An 8,874-nucleotide genomic window follows, 5' to 3' on the forward strand; every position below is an offset into this window, starting at 1 on the left:
AGTATCCCATGGGAAGGAGATTTACAACAGGATAGATGTGACCCCACATGAAGACCCACCTCCTTTTGATTGCTTTGATGCACCACCCACTGGTGGCTTCATCGGATGTCCCTGGAGTCACAGTGCAAATTTAGGTTACCCAGAGAAGCTGTGGCTGCCCCATCCCTGGCAGTGTTCAAGGCCAGGTTGGACACAGGGGCTTGGAGCAACCTGCTCCAGTGGAAGGTGTCCCTGCCTGTGGCAGGGGGTTGGGACTGAAGGAGCTTTAAGCTCCCTTCAACCTAAACCAGTCTGAGATTCTATGATCCCAACATGACGTTTGCAGGACCCTCACCAGCCCATGTCTTCACGGCAGAGTTTGAACTGACCAAGTGACATTCCCACCTCCAGGTAGCTCCTTTGGGCTCAACAGGGAAAAAAAAAGGATGCTCTGAGGATGTGATGCCCTGTCCCATGCAGGTGACAGCCCCATTTGGAGGGGGAGACCTGACTGGTGGCCATGAAGGTTTTCCTACTCAATCAGACCAAGGTCTGGTCCATGAATCCAGCACACACATTGCAAACCCTGCTGGGCCTTGCTCCACCAGCACATTTGTTCAAGCCCCTTTGCTAGGTACCAGTGTGCTGATACAACCCCAAACCCTTCCTTGTCTCATAGCACTGTGGGCCCTGTATCCCCCCAAAATAACTACATGGGGGCTATTTACCTGCTGAAAAGCTGGTGGGAACATGCAGAGCCATCACATCAGCTTATAGTTACCATCTCTGCAGGGAGATGGATGATGGTGGGGATGGATGGATGGATGGATGGATGGATGGATGGATGGATGGATGGATGGATGACCTCTTCTGACACTGATCGAGAAGAGAAGGTGTCCATCAATGTCCCCATCCTGGGGACATTGGCTCCCTAAAGCTGTGTGCTGGTGCGCCTGGGGGTGGCAGTGTCAGAGCAGAGAAGGATGCAAGCAGGGAACCTGCAAAGTCCTGAAGTCCGGATACCCCGAGCCCAGCAGCTCTTCAGAGAGTCCTTTTATTTCTGAGAGACTTTTATTCCTGTTCACACCTCTGGGCAAAGAGAGGAATTAAAATAACGAATTGAACTTTTCATTTGACCACTGAGGCAAAAGGAAAAACCAATCAGCAGTTCTGGGTTCCTGCTGCTCCCCGGTTCTGTGTGAGCTGGGATCGCACCCACCTGCACCTTGAGCAGCTCCTAGGCACATCCCGGCTTCCCATCAGCCTCAGTTTCCCCAGCTGCAGAGCTAGGGCTGGTCAGATGAATTCCCAAATGAATTAGGTCTCTGCTCCTCAACCCACTGCACAGAAAAGCCTCAGCCCTGCCTATAAATCTGGGGCTTCTAACTTTAAGAGAATCCTGAGCTGCATGAGGCTGACGGTGCTTTGGGGAATCCCTGAGTGCCTCTCCCCTTTCTAAGTGGATGGCACATGCTTCAGGCATAGAAAGAACAGAAGAACAAGGGAAGGAAGGTTCCATCCTCATCCTGCCTCGATACCCCCACTCTGTTCTTGTTTTTGCAACTTGAGGAATGGGGATGATTTATCTGGAATTCACATGCTGCTGCAAAATGCATTTTTACGGCATCTAAATAGCAATTAAATCTAGATGTGTCACATTCTTCAGAGCAGATCCATTTATGAATCTTTCCTTATTCAGCTAAGAATCAATCATGCAGGCTTGGGGAAATGGGGAATCTGAAGAGTCACATCCAGCGTTTTGTGCCCACAAAGAGAAATGAGCATTTTCCTACCCAGACCTTCTGCAATTCAGGATCAATGGGGTGGGAAATCATCTTTTAAACTAGGAGAAGCGGGGTTCATTATTCCAAAAGCATTGGTTTGATCCTATCTAGGATCACTCACAGCCTGAGCAGGGTGTGAAGGGATGGAGATAAAGTGAATGCAGATATCACATATGAACCACCCCAACAGCAGGACCAAGGGATCCTCAGCAAAACTGGGCTGCACCCCCAGAGTGTGAGCAGCAGGTCAGGGAGGGGATCCTGCCCCTCTGCTGCGCTCTGGGGAGACCCCCCCTGCAGTCCTGATCCAGCTCTGGGGCAGCAGCACAAGAGGGACGTGGAGCTGCTGGAGCGAGGCCAGAGGAGGCCCCGGAGCTGCTGCGAGGGCTGGAGCAGCTCTGCTCTGGAGCCAGGCTGAGAGAGCTGGGCTGGGGCAGCCTGGAGAAGAGAAGGCTCCTGAAGGGGACACCTTAGAGCAGCTCCAGTGCCTAAAGGGGCTCCAGGAAACCTGGAGAGGGGCTTTGGACAAGGGATGGAGGGACAGGCCAAGGGGAATGGCTTTAAGCTGCCAGAGGGGAGATTGAGATGAGCTCTGAGGCAGAAGCTCTTCCCTGGGAGGGTGCTGAGGCGCTGGCACAGACTTTTCCCAGAGAAGCTGTGGCTGCCCCATCCCTGGCAGTGTTCAAGGCCAAGTTGGACACAGGGGCTTGGAGCAACCTGCTCTAGTGGAAGGTGTCCCTGCCCGGGACAGGGGTTGGAACTGGAGGAGCTTTAAGGTCCCTTCAACCCAAACCAGTCTGGGATTGTATTCTATGATTCCATGCAATCTGAGGCTTGTGCTCCCCGAGGTTCCAGCACACGCCAGCACTGGACGTGCAAACCTTGATTACACCATCCCTGGGTATTAATTATGCTGAAAAACATTTGTCCATCCCCAGAGATGCACAAGTCACCGAGAGACCAATTTGCGCTGGTTCCACCTGCATTGCCACCCAACTGTAAGAATCAGTGTTTCAAAACAAACATGTTTGGAAGCACAACGTCTCCCTGGTGTTCATGGGGAGTATTTTTAACACCAGGACCCAGGAGCTCTGCCATAAGGGGCACCACGTGCACCTGATGCAATCAGAAGTTCAAGTGGAAAATTGTTCCAGAAGGTCCACGTCAAGAAGATGCATGGAAATGAGCAGAGTCATTATGTCCTGTTTGTGCTGATGATCATGGCTTAGGGTTGATGTTATTTGTTCTTGTGTCCATGGAGCAGGGCCAGATCCTGCCTCCTGCATGGGAATAAAGGGACATATGCCCATGGTCTTCTTGCACCAAGAGGTGCTCCAAGAAGTGATTACAAGTAATGAACTGAGATGAACAAACATGGGCTTGGGTCTTCTGCCATCCCAACAGGTGGTTTCAGCTGGGAAGAGTGGGAGCTTGTAGGACCTCAAGACACACCAAGGTCTCATCCAGAAAGGTCTGGTTGGCCTCTGACAGGTCTGCTGCCTGTCCCACAGCTGGCCAGATGTGCCCGGGAAGGGGGGATGAATGGGGTTGCCGCTGCCTGGTGCAGCCATAACACAGGGAAGCGATTTGTCCCCCACCCAAACACTGGCACAGGTTGCTCAGAAAGGTTGTGGAGTCCCCATCATAGGAGATACTCAAACCCTGACTGGACACAGCCTCAGGCAACCTGCTGTAGATGATGCAGATGATCTCAAGAGGTGCCTTCCAACCTCAAAACTTACTCATTTGGTCATTTGTTCTACAGCATTTAGCAGCCGCCTCTGCTGCCATCTACTAGTTACACCCGAGCCAGTCCCCACAGCTTCATGTGCAGCATTTTATGGCGCAATTTCCCCAGCTATTCCAGTTGTCTGCTTCCAAATGAGATAAATTTCCCCAGAGGAGCATCTCACCCACTGTGGCCTGGAGCAGGAACAAGGACCTCAGCTCTGCTGAGGCTGTCAGCGTTCATGCTGACCTCTCCATCCTCCATGCCCCATGGCCATCCCACGTAGGACAGCCTCAAACACCATGGTGGTGACAGCACCAGTGTCCTACAGAGCTGCACTCCAGAGAGGAGATATGCCAGATACCACCAGACATCAGTGTGCACAAAGCCATATAACACCCAAGTCTAGCAGGCTGCTGTGAACCACAGACACCTCGAGCATCTCTGTCCTGTCTTCAGCTAAGCCAGTGATGACATTTTAAGCCAAAGCAGCTCTTAGTCCTGACTTAGTGGGTGCTTCACAGAATTGGGTAATTTAATAAAAGCACCATCCTGAAGGAGGTGATCCTGCCCCTCTGTGTGCAGTTCTGGTGTCCTCATCATAAGAAGGACATGGAGCTGTGGGAGCAAGTCCAGAGGAGGCCACGAGGATGATCAGGGGCTGCAGCGGCTCCCATATGGGTACAGGCTGAGAACATTGGGGCTGTTCAGCCTGGAGAAGAGAAGCTGCGTGGAAACGTCAGAGCAGCTTCCAGTGTCTGAAGGGGGCTACAGGGATGCTGGAGAGGGACCTTCATCAGGGAGTGGAGTGATAGGACAAGGGGTGATGGGTTCAAACTGAAACAGGGGAAGTTCAGGCTGGATATTAGGCAGAAGTTTTTCCCTGTGAGGGTGCTGAGGTGCTGGCACAGGGTGCCCAGAGGAGCTGTGGCTGCTCCATCCCTGGCAGTGTTCAAGGCCAGGTTGGACACAGGGGCTTGCTCTAGTGGAAGGTGTCCCTGCCCGTGGCAGGGGTTGGAACTGGATGAGCTTTAAGCTCCCTTCCAACCCAAACCACACTCTGATGCTTTGTTTGCCCTCTCCTCCTGCACCAGCTGAACCATGTGTCATGTGCCAGGCTTGACCTGATGATCCTGGAGAAAGGAGATGGAGCTACAACAGATACAGATCGGGATCTTCTGTGGCTGCATTTGCATTTGGGCTGTGCCACATTTGGGAGAGCTGCTGCTGGCCCTGCCTGAGAGCTGCTCCTCTGCTGTGGCCATGCTCTACATCTTCAGTGTATGCCTTGGGTGGTGTAAAGGGTGCGATAGAGACTTTCACACCCTCCCAAGTGCAACCCACACATTGGAAAGGGAGTGTCAAAGGAAGGGGCAGTATTGAACCATGCGAAGCTCCTCTAGATCTGGGAAGAAAAGGTTGATCTTCCTGCAGTGTTTCTCCACCAGCCTTGACACAACAGCCCACGTCCATCACACGACAGACTTTGGGTAGTGAAAACTCTTCTTTCGTGCTCTTGACTGTGCAAATGTGTTGTTACGGTCTCCATCTGCTGTGAACTGCAGTGAGCAACAGGGAGAGATGCTCCATCAGGAGATGCTCCATCAGGAAAATGACATGCAGGTCTCCCAGCTTGAGGCAAGAAAACCTCATGGAGAACATCTCTGAGGAGAGCGCATTCAAATGTGTTCAATGGCAGCAGTAGCTCTGCCTATTGATGTATTGCAGGAGTTTTCCACTTCCCACCAAGGATGACATTCAAGAAGGGGAAGACCTTGTTGTAACTCCAGAGTGTGAGTTATTGTTGCTGCTCTTCTTATATTACAAGATTATTCAGCCTAATGAAGTGTTTCACTTTGATTTACTGCTTTCTCAGATGATTGTAAAACACGTCAACAGGCTCCAAAGAATGGGAATTTGTGGGAAAACAACTTCAAATTAATGATCATTTTCAGGATATTCCATGCTGGCAATTTTAATTCTACACAATAAATTCTCTTAGAGGTTTTTAATAGCACGGCATTGCTTGTACAAATGACATCCTTGAAGCTGAGCAGTTTGGAACAAACAGTAACAAGAAGGAGAAATGGAGGAGGAGAGATGAGAGGTAGGGAGTAAGCAAATATCGATTGTATTTAAATCTCAGCACAGCAGCAAATATGTCTATTTGTAATATTAAATGGATCTTTCCCATCTGGTTCTGGAGATGACTTTCTGGGGGAAAGGTAAAATCATCTAAGAATTAGCAGAGATTTAATAATAGAAGGAAATTGCATGAGACCAACCATTTGTCTCAACTACTTGTGGCCAAGCACAAACCATTTCCAAGAGAGCTTTATTTTCCTTCTCTTAAATAGGGATAAGGAAAGCAAGAAAGGGCATAAAAACTTCATTAAGCTTCTTTTTTAGCATAAACCTCATGAAAACAAGGGTGTTTTTTCCTTCTGCACATTCATTTTGATTTATCCAATGTTAGAGAAAACAGATAAATTCCGAACAAATCTGTGCCCATGGAAGTGCAGCAGCTGCTTCGTGGCTTGAATAGAAGATGCTGGAAGTTTCCAAATGCTGCTTCATTCTGCTATAGCAAACAAGGATATTCCGTAGGGTTTGGGCAGAAGAGTCCTTTCCAATCTGCATTAAAACTTTATGAGCAACAAAGGAAGTGTTTGTCAAGAGGAAAGAAAATCCTTATAACTCAGGAATCTTATAAGCCCATAATGTGAAATAAAGGGGAAAGAACAGCACGCTCTTTTCCTGGAGAAATCCAATCAGGATCACAGGTTTATATGGATAATGCAATTGTAAAACTACTCTATGTAAAATAAAGAGATGGAAAGGCTGTAAAGCTGTCACATAGTGTCTCCTTCCATCCCAGCTCAAGCCACTGGTGGATACTTACTCCTGTTTTTTGCTTTTAAAGTGTATTTGAGCTTCATGAACCTCTCAAACATTTCTTAATGTAAAAGACACAACGCTGACCTACATCAGCCAAGAAAATCACTGTGAAATTCCTTTCCTTTTATATAGCAGGAAACAACCTGGAGAAATTCAACATTTCCATACGAACTGCAGCAACAGCAGCAGGAATCGACTGGGTGCTGCCACAGCCATGGGAAAACCAGTGAGCCATAAGTAGCCAACCAGAGGTAACATGAGTACGAAAAAGGGTGGTGGGAATGGCTTTGGGTAGCAAGGATTGTAATAAGCTAGTAAAGGAGAGATGGATGGTTGAATGCTACTGAGATGATTCCCTGAGGTCCCTTAGAAAGGAGAAATGGGCATGTCTGTCACACAGCCCATCTCCTTCTCAGTGCAGAATGGGACAGAAGGGCTGTCTAATCCTCCCAAATGACCCTTTCACTCCGAGAATAGAAAAGGTATGAGGAAGAACCATATAGATAGGGGGACTCTGAATGGAGAGCACCCAAAGCTACATGAGACGAATCCTCATCCTTCATGCCCAAAGATGAAGGACCTACAGGCATAATCATAGAATCACAGAATGGTTTGTGTTGGAAGGGACCTTAAAGCTCATCCAGTTCCAACCCCTGCCACGGGCAGGGACACCTTCCACTAGAGCAGGTTGCTCCAAGCCCCTGTGTCCAACCTGGCCTTGAACACTGCCAGGGATGGGGCAGCCACAGCTTCTCTGGGAAAAGTCTGTGCCAGCGCCTCAGCACCCTCACAGGGAAGAGCTTCTGCCTCAGAGCTCATCTCAATCTCCCCTCTGGCAGGTTAAAGCCATTCCCCTTGGCCTGTCCCTACAGGCCCTTGTCCAAAGCCCCTCTCCAGCTTTCCTGGAGCCCCTTTAGGCACTGGAGCTGCTCTAAGGTCTCCCCTTCAGGAGTCTTCTCTTCTCCAGGCTGACTCAGCCCAGCTCTCTCAGCCTGGCTCCAGAGCAGAGCTGCTCCAGCATCATCAAAAGTGAATTCAAATCATCTTAATTGTGGGTTAGAGAGAAGAGGGAATGAGCCATGTCTTGCAATATGCTCAGCTCTGTGAGAGCTCATCCAATATGTATTTTCCTTGCAGAACCTCTGCAAAGCTCCTTAGAGAAATGTCTTCCTGCACATCAGCCCGTTTCCTTATTCCCTCTTCATCCTTGCAGGTGTTTTGACCAGCCTCACCATGGAAAGCTGCAGCAGTAATGCTTCCACTAAAGTCTTTTTCTTGGTAGGGTTTCCAGCTCTCCAGGATTTCCAGACCCTGCTCTTCGTTGTCTTCTTGCTGTTCTACCTGCTGATCCTGGCTCGTAATGCCATTATCATCACCGTGGTTGTGGCAGACCACACACTCCGCAAACCCATGTACTTTTTCCTGATCAACCTCTCTGTGTTAGATGTGCTATTCACCACCACCACCATCCCCAAAATGCTGCTGATGTTCCTGGCCAATGCTAAAACCATCTCCTTTCAGGGCTGCTTTCTGCAGATGTACAGTTTTCACTCCTTGATGGTAACCGAGGCGCTTCTCCTCGTGGTCATGGCTTATGACCGCTATGAAGCCATCTGCAACCCCCTCTATTACCCAGCCAAGATGACCAGAAGAATGAACATCCAACTGGCAGCGAGTGCCTGGATCACTGCACTCCCCATCCCCGTGCCCGTCATCATGCAGACATCTCAACTAGCTTATGGACACACAACCACGGTCCACCACTGCTTCTGTGACCACCTGGCAGTGGTACAAGCCGCATGCTTGGACTTCAGTGCTGACTTCCAGACCTTCTTGGGGTTCTCCATCGCTATGACAGTGTCAGTTGTCCCTCTGTTGCTTGTTACCATCTCATACATCCACATCAACCTCTCCGTACTGAAGATCAACTCCAAAGCAGGACACATGAAAGCCTTTTCAACGTGTACTTCCCATCTGCTCGTGGTGGGCACTTACTATTCCTCCATCACTGTGGCTTATGTGTCCTATAGAGCGGACATCCCCGCTGATGTCCATGTCACGAGCAACGTTGTCTTCTCTATTTTGACTCCCTTGTTAAACCCCATCATTTACACTTTACGCAACAAGGAGGTAAAATCTGCTGTTAAAAAGTCCATTTTCCAGAAAATCTTTCCCCTTTCTAAGAAATTCTATTTATTTGGGTAAAATAAATGTGTGGAAGTGTGGGAGCCTTGTGCTATTTATTACCTCAGTCCTCTGGTTCATTAAGATATCATCATCTTTGGAGTTCTGCTTCCTTGAGCCGTGCTATATCTCACATTAATGTGTTCCGGGCTATTTCTGTGAAGGTTTGAGTAGAGTTGCTGTAATATTTATCATTTTCTTCTTTGGTTTCTGTCCTTCAGTGACTAAACCATGGATGCACTAAAGGTGCGAATGCACTAAATAAAGCTGAAAATGCACTAAATAAAGGTAGAAATGCAC

General features: G+C 49.0%; 1 protein-coding gene across 1 annotated transcript; it reads left to right on the top strand.

The window, feature by feature from the left end:
* The first annotated feature begins 7,623 nt into the window (after window positions 1–7,623).
* LOC115604467 (olfactory receptor 2AT4) lies at window positions 7,624–8,595 on the top strand. The gene has a single exon (XM_030477590.1). The coding sequence runs from the start codon at window positions 7,624–7,626 to the stop codon at window positions 8,593–8,595; it is 972 nt and encodes a 323-aa protein (XP_030333450.1).
* Window positions 8,596–8,874: the final 279 nt, after the last annotated feature.

This window comes from Strigops habroptila, chromosome 2 (genome assembly GCF_004027225.2).
Source record: "Strigops habroptila isolate Jane chromosome 2, bStrHab1.2.pri, whole genome shotgun sequence".
NCBI classification, from domain to species: domain Eukaryota; kingdom Metazoa; phylum Chordata; class Aves; order Psittaciformes; family Psittacidae; genus Strigops; species Strigops habroptila.